A 19,297-nucleotide genomic window follows, 5' to 3' on the forward strand; every position below is an offset into this window, starting at 1 on the left:
CTTGTTAGCAGACTCACTAGAAAGTCCTCTACCTCTCTTTACTGGCTGTGTTGAGATGTCTAAGCGGGCTCTAGGAGCTGAGGGTAGCCCCCAGCTGCTAGCCAACAAAAAAAGGGAGCTCTTGTAGATAGCTGCTATGAACCAAATGACAAATGTTGGAGATGGAGAGTTTTTTCCCTGATTAAGCCTCCAAAAGAGAACCCAGCATGGCCTACACTTTGATTGTAGCCTGTGATATGCTAAGCAGATGATCTGGCTAAGCCATGGCTCAAAACTTAACCCACAGAAACTGAGAGATAATAAATGTATGTTGTTTTAAGCCTCCAAATTTGTGGTAATTTGTTATGCAGCAGTAGATAAATAATGCACTACCTGATTTTAAGACTTATTATAGGGAGTTCCTGTGGTGGCACAGTGGTTAACGAATCCGACTAGGAACCATGAGGTTGTGGGTTCGGTCCCTGCCCTTGCTCAGTGGGTTAACGATCCGGTGTTGCCGTGAGCTGTGGTGTACTTCAAAGACATGGCTTGGATTCCATGTTTCTGTGGCTCTGGCATAGGCCGGTGGCTACAGCTCTGACTAAACCCTTAGCCTGGGAACCTCCATATGCCGTCGGAGTGGCCCTAGAAAAGGCAAAAAAGACCAAAAAAAAAAAAAAAAAAAAAAAAGGAAAAAAGAAAATGAAGAGGCAAGCCATAATCTGAAAAAATATTTTCAAAATGTACATCTGGTAAAGAACTTTATCTAGACTAGACTATATGAAGAATTCCTACAACTTAAGAGGGTAAATAGCACAATTTAAAAATGATTGACAGATATGACTAGACATTTCACCTAAGAAACTACACAAATGGCAAATAAACACTTGAAAAGATACTTAACATCATTTATCATTAGGAAAGTGTAATTGAAACCATGATGAGATACCACCATCCTCCCACTGGAAGGACTAAAATTAAAAAGACTGTGGGTACCAACTGTTCAGGAGGATGTGGAACAAATGAATTTCTCATACACTTATGGTGAGAATGAGGCAATCACTTTGGAAAACAGTTTGGCTACTTTTTTGAAAGTTCCTTAAGGAGTTGTCATTATGCCTCAGTGGGTTAAGAACACAACTAGTATCCATAAGGATGCAGGTACCATCCCTGGCCTTACTCAGTGGCTTAAGGATCCAGCGTTGCCACAAGCTGCGGTGTAGGTTGTGGATGCAGCTCAGGATCTGGCAATGCAGTGGCTGTAGCATAGGCCAGCTGGAACTCCTATTAGACCCCTAGCCTGGGAACTTCCATATGCCACAGGTGTAGCCGTAAAAAGACAAAACAAAACAAAACAATAAAAAGTTCCTTAAGTTATTTAAAAGTTATGCACACCTACTATAAGTCCCAGCCATTTGACTGCTGGATGTTTACCCAAACAACTGGCCAAAAGATTTGTAAACAAATGTTCATAGCAACTTTATTTATAATGGCCTCAAAACTGAAAGCAACCAAATGCCCACCAACATGTGAGTGAATAAACATATATCCACCTAATAGACACATAATAGACTACGATGCACCACTGACACATACAGCAACATGGGTGACTCTCAGTATATTTATGGTGAGATAAAGAAACAGCAAAAAAAAAAAAAGAATTTATTCTGGTTATATAAAATATTAAGAAATGAAACTAACCTATGGCAACAGAAAGCAGATTTGTGGTTGCAGGAGGGGACGGCAAGAAGAGACAAAAGGCAGTATTACCAAGGGGCAGGAGGAAAATTTTGAGGGTGAAAGATGTTAAGGGTCTGGATTGCGATGATACAAAACTTATGTGTATATATAAAAGTATATACACTATACTTATGTCAAAACTCATCATATTACCCACTTGCAATTTATCGAATGTCAATTAAACCTCACTAGAATGGGGAGGGAGTGGTTGGCAAGAAGGCAAGCTCTCTGCAGCCCTCGGGACCTGAAATTAGGGGTGATGGGAGGGGCTCGGCTGCGCATGTTCAGTCCTACCTCCACGCTCACCAATCAGAGTGGAGACCCGAGCGGCCGCCATGGTGAGATGGAGCCCCTTGAAGCACGTGCGGCGGGGCTGCCCGAGGCCTTCCAGAACTCGGTGGCCTTTGATCTGGAGGTCGCAGAGGCGCCATGGAAGGACTTTAAACAGGTAAGTGATTTAAGCCTGTGTTCACTTTGAAATAATATTTTGAAGATGTGTGGAAAATGGGCTCGAGAGGGTGGGGAACGACCCGTGGGTGAGTGAGTGGGGGGGGCTGTGGTAATTTTTTTTTCCCTCATTGGTCTCCTGATTCAACTATGAACTCTTGGAGGGATAGGAATATTTCGTACTTATCACCAAATTACCCCTTTCCCACATGATCCCCTGCCACATGGCCGGTGGTCAGTAGTTTTTGTTGGAGGTATTGGGTAATGTCAGGTCACACAGTTTGTTAAGAGGTCTAGCGCTTTTGGACTAAAACCCTGAGGCCTTAACTGCTAATGTAAAAAAAAAAAAAAAGGATTGGTACTCACTTTGGGGTTCTGTAGTCTAATCCATGCAGTGACTTTGCCAGCCCGGAAATGTCTGCCATCAATAATGAGGGATTTTAAGAGTTCCTGAGGTGGCTCAGAGGAAGCCACGAATCTGACTAGCATCCATAAGGACGGAGGTTCGATCCCTGGCCTTACTCAGTGGATTAAGGATCTGGCGTGCTGTGAGCTGTCGTGTAGGTTGCAGACACCACTGGGATCCTGCGTAGGCCGGCAGCTACAGCTCTGATTCCACCCCTAGCCTGGGAACCTCCATGTGCCATGGGTGCAGCCCTTAAAAAAAGAAAACAACAACGAATTTTCTAGAGTGAGTGGAGGGGGATTGTGTATTTTCAAAAATTCTGCAAGATGGGGGAGTTCCCGTCCTGGCACAGCGGAACCGAATCCAACTAGGAACCATGAGATTGAGGGTTTGATCCCTGGCCTCACTCAGTGGGTTAAGGATCTGGCATTTCAGTGACCTGTGGTGTAGGTCACAGAAGCGGCTCCGATCATGCTTTGCTGTGGCTGTGGTGTAGGCTGGCAGAAGTAGCTCCAATTTGACCCCTAGCCTGGGAACCTCCATATGCTGTGGGAGCAGCCCTAGAAAAGGCAAAAAGACAAAAAAAAAAAAAAAAAAAAAAAAGAGAACAAGAATATTACTTTTACCTTTGTGGAGGTTTTTTGTTTTTGTTTTTGTTTTTGTTTTCAATGGCCGCACCCAAGGCATATGGAAGTTCTCTGGCTAGGAGTTGAATCAGAGCTGTAGCTGCAAGCCTATGCCATAACCACAGCCATGCCAGCTCCAAGCTGCGTCTGTGACCTATGCGGCTTGCAGCAACACCTGATCCTTAACCCCTTGAGCGAGACCAGGGGTCAAACTCAAATCCTCACGGACGCTGTGTTGGGTTTTTCACCCACTGAGCCACAATGGGAAACTCTGTTTTTTGTTTTTTTTTTCTTTTTTACCTTTACCTTTTGAGTTGTGTTCCTTTACGTTCCAGTCCCATTATTTTCCCTCTCAGATGTAACTACCTTCTTGAACTTTGGATTTACTGTCCCTTTGCTTTTCTGTATTGTTTAATACATATATTTTTATCTTTAAATCATACAGTTTACTTTTTATTTGTTTTTTTGTCTTTTTAGGGCTGCACCCATGGCATATGGAGGTTCCCAGGCTAGGGGTCTAATCGGAACCGTAGACGCTGGCCTGTGCCACAGCCACAGCAATGTGGAATCTGTGCTGCGTCTGCGCTACACCATAGCTCACAGCAACGCCGGATCCTTAACCCACTGAGCAAGGCCAGGGATCGAACCCTCGTCCTCACGGGTGCTGGTGGGGTACGTTAACTGCTGAGCCATAATGGGAACTCCACTTCTGCATATTTTTCAATTTTATATAATTAGAGCCACATTGTATGCATTCATTTGCACCTTGTTTTGTCACTCAGTGTCATGTTTCTGAGATTGTATCAATTCTATTATCAGTTCTATTATGGACAGTGTTAGTATTGTTTTCAATATTTTGCTATTACAAACAGTGCTATTAAGAACACTCTTATGCATATCTCCTCTTGCCAGAAGCAGAAGTTTCTCTGGACCTAAATAGCTGGGTTGTATTTACATTTTCACTTTACAAAATAGTATGTTTGTTTTATCACTTTACACTCTTTCACCAACAATATCAGTATCATGAGTTCTTGTTATTCTACGCCCTTAATTTTTACCATCTTTTTTTTTTTTTTTTTTTTTTTGTCTTTTTAGGGCCACACCCATGGCATATGGAAGTTCCCAGGCTAGGGGTTGAATCAGAGCTATAGTTGTGGCTGGCCTACACTACAGCCACAGCAATGCCAGATTCGAGCTGTGTCTGTGACCTACACCACAGCCCATGTCAACGCTGGATCCTTAACCCACTGAGTGAGGACAAGGATTGAACCCAAGTCCTCATAGATGCTAGTCGGGTTCATTAACCACTAAGCCAATTTTTACCATCTTTGGTGGGTGAAATTCATGTCTCACCACAGTCCTACTTTGTATTTTCCTAATAAATAATGAAATTGAACTTTTTTTTTTTTTTTTTGGTCTTTTTGTTATTTCTTCGGGCCACTCCCGCGGCATATGGAGGTTCCCAGGCTAGGGGTCAAATCGGAGCTGTAGTCACTGGCCTACGCCAGAGCCATAGCAACACGGGATCCGAGCCGCGTCTGCAACCTACACCACAGCTCACAGCAACGCCGGATCGTTAACCCACTGAGCAAGGACAGGGACCGAACCCGCAACCTCATGGTTCCCAGTCGGATTCGTTAACCACTGCGCCACGACGGGAACTCCTGAACTTTTAAAATATGATTTTTCATTCTTCCTGTTCCCTCTTCTATGATATGGCTGTTCATTACTTTTGCCTTTAAAAATGTCTGTTTTTCTTATTGATTTGTAGGAGTTCTTAATATGTTGGATACTTACGTAATTTAATGATTATACATATTATGTATGTTTTGCCTTGTCTTCACTCTCTTTATATTGTGTTTTGATGAACTTGAGTTCTTAATTTTATATATTTTTTATTTTTTTGTTATTTTAGGGCCACAACCATGGCATATGGAGGTTCCCAGGCTAGGGGTCCAGTTGGAGCTATAGCTGCTGGCCTACGTCACAACCACAGCAATGCAGGTCCAAGCCACATCTGTGACCTACACCACAGCTCACAACAATGCCAGATCCTTAATCCATTGAACCGGTGTCCTCATGGATGCTAGTCAGATTCGTTGACTGCTGAGCCATGAAGGGAATTCCATGTTCTTAATTTTAATCTAGTTAAATTTGTAGTCTTTTTTGGCTGCCCTGCAGCATAGAGATCCTCAGCATGGGATCAGATCCGAGCTGCAGTTGTGACCTAAGTTGCAGCTGCAGCAATGTTGGATCCTTAACCCACTGTGCCGGGCCAGGGATTGAACTTTTGTCCCACCGTTTCCAAGATGTGGCCGATCCCGTTGTGCCACAGCAGGGACTCCAAATTAGTAGTCTTTTTTTTTTGTCTTTTTGCTATTTCTTTGGGCCGCTCCCACGGCATATGGAGGTTCCCAGGCGAGGGGTCGAATCGGAGCTGTAGCCCCTGGCCGATGCCAGAGCCACAGCAACGCGGGATCCGAGCTGCGTCTGCAACCTACACCACAGCTCACGGCAACGCCGGATGGTTAACCCACTGAGCAAGGGCAGAGATGGAACCCGCAACCTCATGGTTCTTAGTCGGATTCGTTAACCACTGCGCCACGACGGGAACTCCTAATAGTCTTTTTTTAATGGTTAATATATTTTTGGTTAGAATGTTGCACTTAAGAAATTCTTCTCCATCTCAAGTTGCTTATATTTTTTCCTTCAAGGCTTACTTTTCACAGGAATTGATTTTACAAAGTGAGGAAGGTTTTCAGTTTTATCTTTTCCTCTATAGATAATCAGTTGTCCCAGTTCTTTTTTTTTTTTTTTTTTTTTTTGTAATTTTATGGTTACGTGCATAGCATATGGAAGTTCCCAGGCCAGGGGTTGAATCTGACCCAAAGCTGTGACCTACTTCACAGCTGCAGCAACCACCTGATCCTTTAACCCACTCTTCTGGGCTGGGGATCGAACCTTCACCTCCGAAGCAACCCCAGCCACACAAGTCCTTAACCCATGGGGCCACAACAGGAACTCCTCAGTTCCATTATTGATTAGTTTATTCTTTGCCCAGTGATCTGCAATGCTACCTCTATCATACCAGCATTGTTTCCATGCGTGTACAGGTCTGTTTCCAGACTCTGTATTCTGTTATACCAGCTGATTTATTTAACCCGAGGCCACCACCTTACTGTCTTAATTACCACAGTTGTGTAATGAGATTTGATATCTGATAGGACAAATTCCTCCACCTTATTATTTTTCTTCATAAGTGTCTTTGTTATTCTTTGGGCTTTTGTTCATCTATAAACACTTTAAAATGGGCTTATCAAGTTATTTACACACAAATTCACACAAACCTGTTGGAACTTTTATTATGATTGCATTTAATTTGTAGATGAATTTGAGGACTTCCCATGTGGCTCACAACATAACTAATTTGTAGATGAATTTGAAAGTACATTTATATCTGCTCCTGTCCAATAAATATATCTGTTGCTATCTAGGGACAGTTTTTCTCTCCTTTCCATTTTACGTCTTTTTAAATGTTTTTCAATAGAATTTTTATAACTTTTTTCCGTGTAGGTCTCGCATAGCTTTTTTCAGATTTATCTTTCTGTGACTTGTTATTTCTATTATTATTGTAAATTATATTTTTAACTTGGTGGATTTTAAAGATTATTAATCTCTTATTCATCAGTCTTGCTCTTATTTTATATACAATAATTTGTCTATAGGTTATTTGGGGTTTTCACTTTAGGTAGTCATATCATCTGTGAATAACAACCTTGTTTTTTCTTCTTTTCTAGTCTTTTGGTTTTTTTTTTTTTCCCTCACTGTGCTGGCTAGAGTTTTGGTTTTTTTTAAATCGTAAATAGGTGCTGGAGTTCTCTTGTAGTGCAGCGGGTTAAGGATCTGGTGTTGTCACTGCTGTGGCTCTGGTTGCCACTGTGGCACGGGTTTGATCCCTGGCCCAGGAACTTTCACATGCTGTAGGTGAAGCCAACAAAACAAAACAAAAAAACACCCAATACGTAGGTGTTGAATTTCATTAGGTGATTTTTTTTCTGCATCTGTTAGCTGGTCATACTGTTTTTTTGTTCTTTAACCTGACATTTACGGATTTTCTGATGTTAAACACTTTGCTTTCTTGAAGTAAGTTCAACTTGGTCAGGATATATAACTGTATCTATATAGTATATACAGATATTAAGCAGTACGTATTACATTTAGCTTCCTATTATTTTGTTTATTTTTTACATCCTTATTCATGCATGAGACTAGCTTGTAATAGTCCTTTTTTTTTTTTTTGGTCTTTTTAGGGCCATACCTGTGGCATATGGAGATTCCCAGGCTAGGGGTCGAATTGGAGCTGTAGACAGTGACATATGCCAAAGCCACAGAAATGTCAGATCTGAGCCGTGTTCTCAGTCTACACCAGACCTCATAGCAATGCCAGATCCTTAACCCACCATGTGAGGCGAGGGATTGAACCTGCATCCTCTTGGATACTAGTCAGATTCTTTTCCGCTGAGCCACGATGGGAACTCCTAGTCCTTGTTTGTTTTGGAATCAAGATTGTACTGACTTGGGGAGTATTCTATATTCTGTTCTCTGGAAAATTTTGCATAAGATTGAAATGTTATTCCTTGAATGTTTGGCAGAACTCCTCTGTAAACCATTTGATATATTTTTCTTTTGTGGGAAGATTTTTAATTACTGACTCAATTTCTTTAATTATTCTAGAGATATTCAGCTAATGGCTTGAAAGTTGTTTCTATTCTTTTCTAATCTATTTCTACTCTTTTAATAGCTTTTTGAAGTTTTATGTATGTTTATCAAAGTCTAAAGTGAGGGAGTTCCCGTCGTGGCTCAGTGGTTAACAAATCCACTGAGCCACCATGAGGTTGCAGCTTCGATCCCTGGCCTTGATCAGTGGGTTAACGATCTGGCGTTGCCGTGAGCTGTGGCGTAGGTCGAAGATGCGGCTCAGATCCCGAGTTGCTGTGGCTGTGGCATAGGCCGGCAGCTAGAGCCCATTCAACCCCTAGCCTGGGAATCTCCACATGCCAAGGGAGCGGCTCTAGAAAAAAAAAAAAAAAAGTCTAAAGTAAGCCAACACCTTTATCCCTGTCCTAAACAATACAAGGATCTTTACAACACTTTAACTCTGATCACCCCACCTCCCAACTTATGTGTTGATGATCAGTGTTTTAGTTCTGTCCTACTAGTGAAATACCTCCATCTTCCTGACAACTGATATCAAATAGTTATCATCTGCAGATGTTCTCTTATTCTATGTTACAGCAGTCTTTTCTTTTCCTTCAGAGCACTTACTTTGAAATAAATGATCTTTTTCTTTCTTTTTTTGTTCTTTTTAGTGCTGCACCTGTGGCATATGGAAGTTCCCAGGCTAGGGGTCAAATCAGAGCCACAGCTGCCTGTCACAGCCACAGCCACAGCAACACCAGATCTGTGATCCACACCACAGCTCACAGCAACACTGTATTGTTGCCCACTGAGCGAGGCCAGGGATCGAACCCACATTCTCATGGATACTAGTTGTATTTGTTTACACTGAACCATAAGGGTTTTTTTTTTTTTTTATTGTCTGTGTCACTGTAATCTTCGTGAGGATAAGGAACATATATGCCTGCTTTGTTCACTGCTTTGTAGGCATTTAGTAAACATTGAATGAATGTATATATATTTTTATTTGGGAAGATCACTCTAGATGCAATTAGAGAAGGCATCTGAGAGTGCAAGACTAGATGTTGGGAGTTAGGAGGATGTTGCAGTTATCCAGGTAAGATTAGTGGTTACTGGACTATATAAGAGTAAGAGGATTGAAAGAGGTAGAATACACTTGATTTTATTACCATCTTGATGGGAGGACATGAGTTAAGTGTTATTTCTTAGGGTTTTGTCTTTGCTGTTTACTCTCCATGCAACACACCTTTGAGAGTTCTCATTGATGCTCATGGCTTCAGATACTCAGTATGCTTGTTAACTTTCACATATGGATTTTTAGAAAAAATGTCATGGCCACAACCTTGGCATATGGAAGTTCCCAGGCTGGGGATTAAGCGTGAGCCACAGCTGAGACCTATGCAGCAATTGCGGCAACTGAAGATCCGTTAACCCAACTTCTGGGCTGGGTATTGAACCCACACCTCCACAGCAACCTGAGCTATTACAGTCGGATTCTTAACCCACTGTGCCACAGTGGGAACTTCTCAAATATGGAAGTGTAACATCTTTTTTTGGTTCCATACCATGTATGAGAAATCTGTACTAGGATATCTTGCAGGCACTCAAGCTCAATATTTTGAAAATCACACTCATTGTCTTTCTTGCTAAACCTGCTTCTCTAGTGTTTTCAATCCTCTGACGATTCAGGATATGACACCACCAACCTCCTATTTGCTCAAGCCAGATACCTGTCAGGGGTTGGCTCCTGGAGTCCAACCTAGGAGGGAATAGGGATATAAGTATCTGTCTTTTAAAGGGTGTGGCTAATTTGCTTTCTTCTGAATTTTTAATTTTTATTTACTATTTTTATTTTTATTTTTTTGTCTTTTTAGGACCATACCCGCAGCATATGGAGGTTCCCTTGCTAGGGGTCTAATTGGAGCTGTAGCTGCCAGCCTACACCATAGCCACAGCAACATGGGATCCAAGCCGCATCTGTGACCTACACCACAGCTCACAGCAATGCTGGATCCTTAACCCACTGAGCAAGACCAGGGATCGAACCTGTGTCCTCATGGATACAAGTCAGATTCATTTCCACTGAGCCACAACAAGAACTCCTTTATTTACTGTTTTTAAAAGAATAAAGGAAGGTAAAGCCATAAAAATTAGTGAGATGATATGGAAAGAAAAGGAATCAGGGACCTGCCCCAGTGGCAGAGCAGAGGGTAATGGGAATTATTCAGCACTTATAAATGCTAAGCTTTGTGCTTGGCTTTTGCAGTTCATTAATTTATTTAATCCTCCTACAGCTCTGAGATTCTTACAGATGGGGAAATTACAATTAATAATGGGACTCTGCCTTGTGCATATCACTTGTTAACATGTGGTAGAGTTGAGATTTGACCTAGGTTTGGTTGCAAGTGTTTCAGTATGTAACTGGGTGGAATATTATAAGTCAAAGAGCAGAAACATTGTTATGGCTGTTGATAAAAATTGCCAAATTGCTTTCCAACATATCATACGTGTATAAATGCTAGTGTTCCAGTTCCATCACAGTATTTTGATCAAGTATGTAATAAAAATTTTTAATTAATAGATATAGAATTATTATTCTACATTAACTTTCTTATGAATGAATGATAACTACGTGGTCCTACTTGTGCAGATTCTCCTTTTCCTTGGTGCATTAATATTTGTTATAAATATTTTTCCAATGAGCTCCATTGTGCGTTAATAAGATAGTAAGAGTTTCTTCTGCCCCATTGCACTAATCAGTAGCTTGGTAACATCTGCACAGATAGATTCTAGGTTGAAAGCTGAGTTGTTAGTTTACATTAAGTGGTCAAGATAGGACATCACAGGTTGACTGCCATCTTTGGGGTTCATTTGGTATAATAGATCTACATCTACTTTTATTTTATTTTATTTTATTTTATTTATTTATTTATTTATTTTTGTCGTTTTGCTATTTCTTTGGGCCGCTCCCGCGGCATATGGAGGTTCCCAGGCTAGGGGTCGAATCGGAGCTGTAGCTGCTGGCCCATGCCAGAGCCACAGCAACGCGGGATCGATCCGAGCCGAGTCTGCGACCTACACCACAGCTCACAGCAACGCCGGATTGTTAACCCACTGAGCAAGGGCAGGGACCGAACCCACAACCTCATGGTTCCTAGTCGGATTCGTTAACCACTGCGCCACAATGGGAGCTCCTCTACTTTTATTTTAAAGAGGATGTCTTTCCTAGGCATACTTGGGTATACTTCAGTATCTTAGAGTTGTGTTCCTAGATGTGGATGTTCCTAAAATTCTCTAACACGCTCAGGGCCAGCCTGTTCAAAGGACTCTCCCATTCTTTGAGCTGAAGTCTAGGGTTTTGGAGCTTCCATGTGTGCTGCAAAAGACCCAAGGAAATAAGCTTGATTTGGGTCAGGTCCAGCTTGGGGGGAACTACACTGAAATTCTGCCTTGGATGTCAGAACCAGGGACAGCTCCTCCCATCTCTCCCCCTGCTGCCCCTCCCCTGGTGTAGGCTGGGGAGAGCGTGTGCAGATTTGTGAATGGTATACTTTCTCTAGCTCCTTCTCAAAGTTTCTTGCTTCATTCTTTACGATAGGATAGTACTACCGATAGTTCTTGATGTAAGTGCGGTTTCTCACCTTCATGCTCTCAGCTAATGCTGCTTAGTATGCCTTTCTCCTATCCTTCCTTTGCCTGGCTAATTCCTGCTCATCCTCCCGGGCCTGTTTAAGTAGGTATCTCTGCTAGGAAACCTACCCTGATTACCCCAGACTGGGTTAGACTTATCTCCTCTTAGTTCCCATGGCACCCATGCTTGCCTTTGTCATACTCAAAATTGCATGGAAATGATTGTTTGTGCTGTCCACTACAGCTCCGATTAGACCCCTAACCTGGGAACCTCCATATGCTGCAGGAGCGGCCCAAGAAATGGCAAAAAGACAAAAAAAAAATAATAATAATAATAAAATACTTAGAAATAGGAGTTTCCATCATGGTGGAGTGGAAATGAACCTGACTTGGAACCATGAGGTTGCGGGTTCAATCCCTGGCCTCACTCAGTGGGTTAAGGATCTGGCATTGCCATGTGGTGTAGGTCACAGACGCAGCTCAGATTCCGCATTGCCATGGCTGTGGCTGGCGGCTACAGCTCTGATTTGACCCCTAGCCTGGGAACCACCATATGCCACAGGTATGGCCCTGAAAAGCAAAAAAATAAAATAAAATAAAATACTTAGAAATAAATATAACGAGGGATGCTTGTCATCTACGAGAAAATCTGTAAAAATCAATAAGACATATAAAAAGGCTTGAGCTGGAGTTCCCTGGTGGCTCAGTGGGTTAAGGATCTAGCATTGTCACTGCTGTGGCTCTGGTTACTGCTATGGTGCAAGTTTGAGCCTTGGCCCAGGAACTTCTGCATGCCATGGGCATTGCCAAAAAGAAAAGAAAAGAAAAGAAATCGGAGCTGTAGCTGCCAGCCTACACCAGAGCCACAGCAACGCAGGATCTGAGCCACATCTGCAACCTACACCACAGCTCACAGCAACGCTGGACCCTTAACCCACTGAGCAAGGGCAGGGATCGAACCCGCAACCTCATGGTTCCTAGTCGGATTCGCTAACAACTGTGCCACGATGGGAACTCCCTATTCCTCTTTTTAAAAGGAAAATAACTTGGAGTTCCCGTTGTGGTGCAGCGGAAACGAATCCTACTAATATCCATAAGGATGCGGGTTCTATCTCTGGCCTTGCTCAGTGGGTTAAGGATCCTGCGTTGCTGTGAGCTGTGGTGTAGGTCGAAGATGTGGCTCACATCTGGTGTTGCTGTGGCTGTGGTGTAAGCTGGCAGCTGTAGCTCTGATTCGACCCCTAGCCTGGGAACTTCCATATGCCGCAGGTGCGGCCCTAAAAAGCCAAAAAAAAAGGGAAAATATCTGCTGCTTCTCTACTAGCTAAACATAGGTATTCTGTTTTTTAGTTAAAGATGATTGATTTTAATTTATTAAGAATGGGAATTAAAATTTATCAAAAACTTTATTACAATTATCATGTTTATTTTTATAAACCTACATATATGGTATATTATACTAATATATTTATTTTTGAACCATCCCTGAGTTACCCTTATGCGTGTAACATGCTATTCTTTTTTTTTAATTAAAAAGATTTATTTTTTAGCTTTTTAGAGCTGCACCCACGGCACATGGAAGTTCCTAGACCAGGGGTTGAATCAGAGCCAAAGCTGCTGGCCTATGCCACAGCCACAGCAATGCTGGATCCTTTAACCTAGGGCACCAGGCTGGGGATCGAACCTGTGCCTCCACACTTACCCATGCCACTGCAGTCAGATTCATAACCCTCATGGACACTAGTCGGACTTGCCACCACTGCGCCAACATGGGAACTCACATGCTGTTCTTTTAATAATAGTGTCATATAGTGTTTTGCTTAAAAGTGTTGACCTTGGAACCATCGGCCTGGGTTCATGTTCTCCCTCTGCTTGTTGCAAGCTGTGTGATCTTGGGAAAGTTACTTATCCTCTCTGTGTTTTCTTTCTTTTTCTTTTTTTTGTCTTTTTGCCTTTTCTAGGGCCACTCCCGAGGCATATGGAGGCTCCCAGGCTAGGGGTCTAATCGGAGCTGTAGCCACCGGCCTAAGCCACAACCACAGCAATGCGGGATCTGAGCCGTGTCTGCGACCTACACCACAGCTCACGGCAATGCCAGATCCTTAACCCAGTGAGCAAGGCCAGAGATCGAACCCGCTACCTCATGGGTCCTAGTCGGATTTGTTAACCACTGAGCCATGACAGGAACTCCTGTGTTTTCATTTTTAATAATAATACCTACCTGTGCTGGTTATTTACCTATTGCTTTATTAAGTAAATTCTTAATAATGTTAGTTGTTACTATCATGACTTTTTTTTTGCTTTTTAGGGCCACATCCGTAGCATATGGAAGTTCTCAGGCTAGGAGTAGAATCGGAACTGTAGCCACTGGCCTACAACATAGCCACAGCAATGCGGGATCTGAGCAGCGTCTTTGACCTACACCACAGCTCAAGGCAATACAGGATCCTTTAACCCACTGAGTGAGGCCAGGGATCGAACCCTCAACCCCATGGTTCCTAGTCGGATTCGTTTCCACTACACCACTATGGGAATTCCTACTATCATAATTTTAATCTCTTAGGGAATTCTGTAGTCTAGTATTTGAGTTTTGATTTCTGCATCCATATTCCTGAGATCTATTCTTATAACATCATATGATGAAATAAGTGGGTGTCTATCTGCTATTGTGAACGAATTGGGAAATTTTCCCTTTCTCTCATTTTTTTTTTCTGTTTTTTTCTTTTTAGGGCCATATGTGTGGCATGTGGAAGTTCCCAGGCTAAGGGCTGAATCAGAGCTGCAGGTGCTGGCGTACGCCACAGCCACAGCAATGCCAGATCTGAGCTGTGTCTGTGACTTACACTACAGCTTACAGCAACACCGGATTCTTACCCCACTAAGCAAGGCCAGGGATGGAACTTGCATCTTCATAGATACAAGTTGGGTTCGTTACCCCTGAGGCACGATTGGAACTCCGCTCTCACATTCTTGAACCATTTATATAACATAGAACAGAATTAATCTCTTTTAGGAATGGTTAGGAATATTAGACAGTAAACCTTTTGAGTCAGATATTCTTTGGTATTTTTTTTTTTTTTTATGGCTGCACCCACAGCATATGGAAGTTCCCAGGCCAGGGATTGAATCTGAGCCGCATCTGCCGCTTACACCACAGCTATGACAACGCCGGATCCTTTAACTCACTGCACCAGGCGTCCACAGCTACCCATGTCACTGCAGTCGGATTCCTAACCCATTGTGTCACAGTAGGAACTCTTCTTTGGTAATTTTTAATAACTGTCTCAGTGTCCTCCTTAATTGTTGCTCAGTTCTAATTTTTTATTCCTTGTTTTGTATTTTTTAATGAAAAAAGTATGAAACAAAATTTTACTGGGTATCAAATTCACTAGTCTATAGTTACATAAAAAATTCCCTTATATTTATTAAATCTCTGTGATGAGTTTTAAAATCGGGGGTGATAAATAGGTTCACTGCCTTGATTGTGATAATGGTTTCACAGGTTGATATATGTTAGACTTGATTACTTAAACATTTTATATATGTGCACTTTGTGTATGTCAGTGATATAATTTTTAAAAGTCTACCAATTTTCAAAAATTTTTTAAAAATACTGACATTTATTAATTCCATTGTTCATGATTTCTGATTTTTAAAATTGTGTCCTGAAATATATCAGAAATACATTTTAGGAGTTCCCATCGTGGTGCAGTGGAAGCGAATCCGACTAGGAACCATGAGGTTGTGGGTTCGATCCCTGGCCTTGCTCGGTGGGTTAAGGATCTGGCATTGCTGTGAGCTGTGGTGTAGGTCACAGATGCAGCTCAGGTCTGATGTTGCTGCGGCTGTGGCGTAGGTTGGCAGCTGTAGCTCCAATTCAACCCCTAATCTTTTTAGGTGTGGCCCTGAAAAGCAAAAGCAAAACAAAACATTTTATCATAGATAAAAAGAAATGGTACATGCAGGAGGTGTTGTGATTCATTTCTTTACAGCAGGGTATACAATTTATTTTATGTCTAATATACTATCTTGATTTCATTGTTTCTAGGCTGTTTTAAATATATTTTTTTAAAGGAAAATATAGATTGAGATAGTTTTTTTCCCTAGGCCATTCCTATTGTTTTCAGGCCAGGAAGCTCTGAGGTTTAGAGAAGGTATATGAGTGGTGAGACCTAGGCTCTGTTCCCACACAGCAGAGGCTCTTGGATGTGAATTAGCTATGGATTGAGATGCAAGGATTGAACTGGAAACAGAAGGAGCCATTAGCTTTCTGGGAAGGTACATCAAGAGTTACTGAAAGAAGCTTGCATGAAAAAACAAAATGTGAAGTTTCTGTTGTGGCTTACCAGGTTAAGGACCTAACCTAGTGTCAGTGAGGATGTGGGTTTGATCCCTAGGCTTGCTCAGTGGGTTAAGGATTCGGTGTTGATGCCTGATAAGGCATAGGTTGCAGATGGAGCTCAGATCCGGTGTTGATATGGTGTAGCTCTGATTCAACCTCTGGCCGGGGAACTTCCCTATGCCACAGGTGCGGCCATAAAACAAACAAACACAAAAACAAATGTTATCTGGAATTCCTTTATATGCTACCACTTTACCTAGCCAAGAGTGAAATCCCTGGTGATAGAGACACTCCACAGAGAGGCCAGGGTCAGGCTTGACTCCAGCAGCCACCTTGGAGGTAGATCAGAATAGTGATCTGTGCCTTTCCACAAACTTAACTGTGAGGCTTGGTATTTAGAACAGGGGATTCAGACTCTTCTTGAGGAATGCTGAGCTTCCATCTTAGTTGTACTAAGGCACTGGTCTTGGTTTTCTGAGAATGTTTTGATGCCATCTGTTTGATTCAGATGAACCCAGATTTACTGATCAACCTAGGCACATCTTGTGTCAGGCACTAAAGGGGGACAGAAATGTATGTGATATGGTCTTTGTTCTTAAAGAATTTAGAATGTAGTACGAGAGGCAGACAGTAATTATGGTAGCAGCCAATACTTTGCTTGCATTCTTTTAGGTACTGTTCTAAGTTTTTCCTTTTATATGTATTAATAACAGCCCAGTGAGGTAGGTACTATTTTCACCCTTTGAAACGGGGGAGGAGAAAATTAAGACACAGAAAAATTAAGTCATTTGCTCGGTGTTAACACAGCTAGTAAATGGCAGCACCTGGGTTGAAACCAGAACAGTGTGATTCTAGAGCCTTTGTTCTTAACTTTATATTGTTGGAGCACTAGTTCTCAAAATGTCCCCAGATCAGCAGCATCAGCCTCATCTGAAAACATATTAGAAATCCATATTCTTTGTGTCCCACCTAAGACCTCCTGAATCATAAATTCTGGAGGTGGTGCTCAGCATTCAGTGTTTTAACAAAGCTGATGCCTGCTGTTTGTGAAACTCTTCAGAGAAAAGCAAAGGATACTATGAAAAGTGTCAGAAATTAATCTCCTCCAATGGATAGTGACTGGTATGGTCTCTGTTAAGTTTCTAGCCTTCTGCACAGCATCTAGTGGAAAGTAGGTGTCAAACAATACATGCGGATGAATGCATATGAATGAAAATATGGAAAAGTTATGTTTGAACTGGGTCTCTTGCCACCTATCAGTTGAAGGGGACTGAATGGGAGTAATGTTCCCAGAATCTGTGAAACTAGCAAGGTAACGTACTTTTGGCAAGACATGATAAGGGTCTGCACCAGCACAAGGAACCATCAGAATGGCAAGGACGACATATGAGAGCAGTTCAGGAAGTAAACAAGTCAGGTCTTGGTAAACAGCTGGCTGTGTGGGTGAAGAAGCAAGGATCATTTCTGGGGTGAAGGTGCCCTTTGCAGAGACAGGAGGTACAGGACAGGCACATTTGTAGGGGAAAGAGAGTTTGGTTTGGGACTCTAAATTTGAAGGGCTGGTTTATCCAGGTGGAGCTGTCCAGCAGACATTTGGAAATATGAGTCTGAGACATGGTTGGAAATAGAGATTTGGAAGGATAGTTGAGCCATAAGAGTGAATGACACTTTTAAGGGGAAAGTGGAAAGTGGAATGAGAAGGAAGAGCTGGGTGTGGAACCATGGTGAACACTGTTATTTAATGCGTTGAAAGCAGGGGGGAAGGGTCCTTGAAGAAGACTGAAGAGGACATAAACAATAGAAGACCTCAGAAAATGCTGAAGCCAAGTGGAAGGCTCAGAAAGGAAGGAGAGGCACAGTGTCACATGCCGCAGAGAAATAGGGACTGAAAATTATCCTTTGAATTTAGACACAAAAAGTGTTTTAAGTGGCGTGGTGAGGGGCAGAAGCGGATTGACTGAGTTCAGGCGTGAGCTGTAGATGAGAAAGTGGAGACAGGTGCTTCCCAGGTCCCGCAGGTAGTGCTCGGTAGCTGCACTTAAGTTTGAGAATGTGACATCTTCCAGGGTAGGCAAGGTCTCTTTCACATCTGTGGTCTCAGCGCCCAGCACTTGGCCTGGAAGAGAGGGTGGCGTCAGTGAGTTCAGTGACTGGGGACGGAGAAAGGCTTCGCGGAGGCAGTCGCTTTGCAGCCGAAGCTTGAAGGATGAGGGTGATTGGGAGGAGAGGTGGGAGGCAGGGCCCCTGGGTGATGGGTCTCTCAGAGTGTGTGAGGGTGGCCCGGGAACGTGGTGGATATGCACGCGTGGCTCTGTGCGAAGGGGGAAGGCTGTGTATGGGCTTGGAGGGACCCATTTGGGGAAAAGACAGGGCCGGAGGCTGCTGCAGGGGTGTCCTCCCGCCCCGCCCCACTTAACGCTACCGCGCGGTGCCGCGGCGCCTCCACCGGAGCCCTCCCGCCGGGCTGCATGGCGACGGGTGACCGCCAGGGGCCGCTGCCTCCGGTCCCCGGTGCCCCCGCCCCTCTCCATTGGCCTTTGTTGCCGTCGGAGCGCCCCGTTTGACTCGTTCCCGTCCGCCCCCTGGGCCTGGCGGTCGCGCCTGCGCACTGGCAGCTGGCCGGGCGCTCGCAGGGGGAGCTGCTGCAGGCTCCGCGGCGGCGGCGGCAACGGAGGCTGCGGGGGTGGCGGCGCGAGCGGCCGGGCTTGGGGGGGGGAGCCGAGCCCGGCCCGGGAGCCTGAGCAGCTAGAGTGCGGGGTATCTAGACCCCTCACACTGGACTCCACAGTCTCTGGGCCGCCTGACCTCCGCACGGGTATATGGGATGGAAGCGGGACCCTCGGGAGCAGGTAAGGGCCCCCGGGAAGGGGGGACGGTGCATGCTCCAAGGACCAGGGTACTTCCGCGTAAAGGGCAGGATTTCCGAGTGAGGAAAGGTTTCCTGAGTGAAGAAAGGGGCTCTTAAGAGATGGGGGGCCCAGTTTGAAGGGGGCTGTGTGCAGTTCCGGGGGAAACCTTGTGAAGGGAGCTCTGAGACGAGGGCCATTTATCAGAGACTGTATGCACTCCTGGAGGTGGGAAGTGATCTGAGAGAAGGGCCTGAACACGCGTAAGGAGTCCTAGAGATCCCGGGAGGCCTAGGGAGAGGCACGGCAGGTGGCAGGGGGCGGGCTCCAGGTGTCCAGGAGAGGAGGGGGTCGACACAGATGGGCCCTGAGCTGCCGCATGCCGGGGGCGGGGGTTCATCCCGGCTAGGCTGGGTTGGGTTTGTGTCTTTTCGGGAGAAGGCGCCAGATCTGGGCTGTGAGCTCCGCCCCAGCCGGGCCTAACGCGGGGGCGAGGGTCAGGGGGCGGTGGGTGGGGATCCAGCCCCGGGATTCCCCCCCTTGAGTCTGGGGAGCTGGAGAAGAGGCGCCGGAGCATGCGCGG

The 19,297-nt window shown here is 44.0% G+C and overlaps 1 protein-coding gene across 14 annotated transcripts in view; it reads left to right on the top strand.

The window, feature by feature from the left end:
• The first annotated feature begins 2,030 nt into the window (after positions 1–2,030).
• Positions 2,031–19,297, top strand: part of AGO1 (argonaute RISC component 1) — a 54,947-nt gene continuing 37,680 nt past the window's right edge. For 7 of the 14 annotated variants that reach the window (XR_014804823.1, XR_014804827.1, XR_014804828.1 and 4 more), the window contains exon 1: positions 18,474–18,717. Coding sequence is in view for 4 of the 14 variants with exons in the window: in XM_005665209.4 (XP_005665266.1) it covers positions 18,693–18,717 (25 nt within the window). In the remaining 10 variants the exon portion in view is untranslated. 14 annotated transcript variants of the gene reach the window in all.

This window comes from Sus scrofa, chromosome 6 (genome assembly GCF_054392235.1).
Source record: "Sus scrofa isolate SSC_HxYL_T2T_F1_AM1 chromosome 6, Sscrofa_HxYL_maternal_Yorkshire_Landrace_v2.0, whole genome shotgun sequence".
NCBI lineage: Eukaryota > Metazoa > Chordata > Mammalia > Artiodactyla > Suidae > Sus > Sus scrofa.